At 45.0% G+C, this 1381-nt stretch overlaps 1 protein-coding gene across 1 annotated transcript in view; it reads right to left on the reverse strand.

Moving 5' to 3' along the window:
- Positions 1-1381, reverse strand: part of UBE2V1 (ubiquitin conjugating enzyme E2 V1) — a 33090-nt gene that overhangs the window by 1615 nt on the left and 30094 nt on the right. Inside the window, exon 4 of the mRNA XM_012803815.2 lies at positions 1-171. This exon is cut by the window's left edge and continues 1615 nt beyond it. Coding sequence (XP_012659269.1) covers positions 25-171 — 147 coding nt within the window. The 3' untranslated portion in view covers positions 1-24. The remainder of the gene's footprint in view (positions 172-1381) is intronic.

The raw sequence follows: 1381 nt of genomic DNA on the forward strand, positions 1-1381 counted from the left end.
AAGGGCCTGTGGTTTTCCTTTTGATTAATTGCTGTAACACTGTCCTTCAGGTGGCTGAGGGAGTTTCATATTTTCTTTAGACATCATTAGGCGCCGAAGCTCTTGCAGGACAACTTTGATGCTATATGAATTCTGCCATTTTGCTAGCACTGATATGGCTCTTGGGTCCACCTAAAAAAGGCAAACAAAAACAAATTACTCTCAGGTTCTCAAACAAAACAGCTATATGCCGGGGATAAGCTACAGTACGAACATGAGTAAAGGGCATTTTTCAAGTTCAACATGCTGACCACAAAATGACACTCGACGCTCAGGATGCACACCTACATGACTCTTCCCTCCAGTCAGTGCTTCTGCCTCAGCCTCCCGAGTAGCTGGGACTACTGGCACCTGCCACAGCGCCTAGCTTATTTTCCTATTTTTAGTAGAGATGGGGTCTAGCTCTTGCTCAGATGGATCTCGAACTCCTGAGCTCAAATAATCCTCTTGCCTCGGCCTCCCAGAGTGCTAGGATTACATGTCAGAGCCACTGTGCCCATACAGTTTCCTTTTTGTGCCCCAAATCCTCACTATTTGGGAGAAGGGAATAGTGACACTGACAGCTGACAGGACTTGAAGCCTAACTCAACTCTACAACGACCTACTGCAGGGCCCAGGGCCTGTCCCTGCTTGACACCATCCCCAGGAGTGGGTGATGGAAAACATGCAGGTCAGGAAAGAAAGCAAAGGCAGCGGGCAGCTTGAGCCTGAGCTGCAGTGACATGGGCCTACACAGAGCCAAAGGCTCTCGGGTTAGTATCTTGTCTCCCAAAATAAATTCCCCAAAGTGTGGGTTGAATTCTGGGTTCAGGACTTTAGGTGTGACTGAGATATAGCATTAAACACTGAATACACAGTGGCAAGGCTCATATCTTTTCTGTTTCCTTTCAAGTCTTTTGAAGATCTCAAACACAAAGGCTTGGCACGATGGTAATGTGAGCACATCCTTTAACACTTGGTGATCTCCCCTTTGCACAGAACAGGTCTCTCTCAAAGGCTCAAAGCCTTTGGCAAATAACATATAGAGTAAGAATTTATTAGCACTGTTCTATTTTGGTAATATTCATTGTTGCCAGAATTGCCTTCTTTTGACACATGAGATTGGTTTCCATTTATGGTAGTAAAAAAATAAACCATAAATTTATTTATGGTTTAAATAACCATAATAGGGTGGTGCCGTATTATAACCATAATAGGTTGTTCAAAGGAGTAGGGTGCCGGCCCCATATACTGGAGGTGGCAGGTTCAAACCTGACCCCAGTCACAAACTGCAAAACAAAAAAGATTAAAATGTTACACTGGGCTTGGCGCCTATGGCTCAAGTGGCTAAGGCGCCAGCCAC

This window comes from Otolemur garnettii, unplaced genomic scaffold (assembly GCF_000181295.1).
Source record: "Otolemur garnettii isolate 467f Iridium unplaced genomic scaffold, OtoGar3 scaffold00023, whole genome shotgun sequence".
NCBI lineage: Eukaryota > Metazoa > Chordata > Mammalia > Primates > Galagidae > Otolemur > Otolemur garnettii.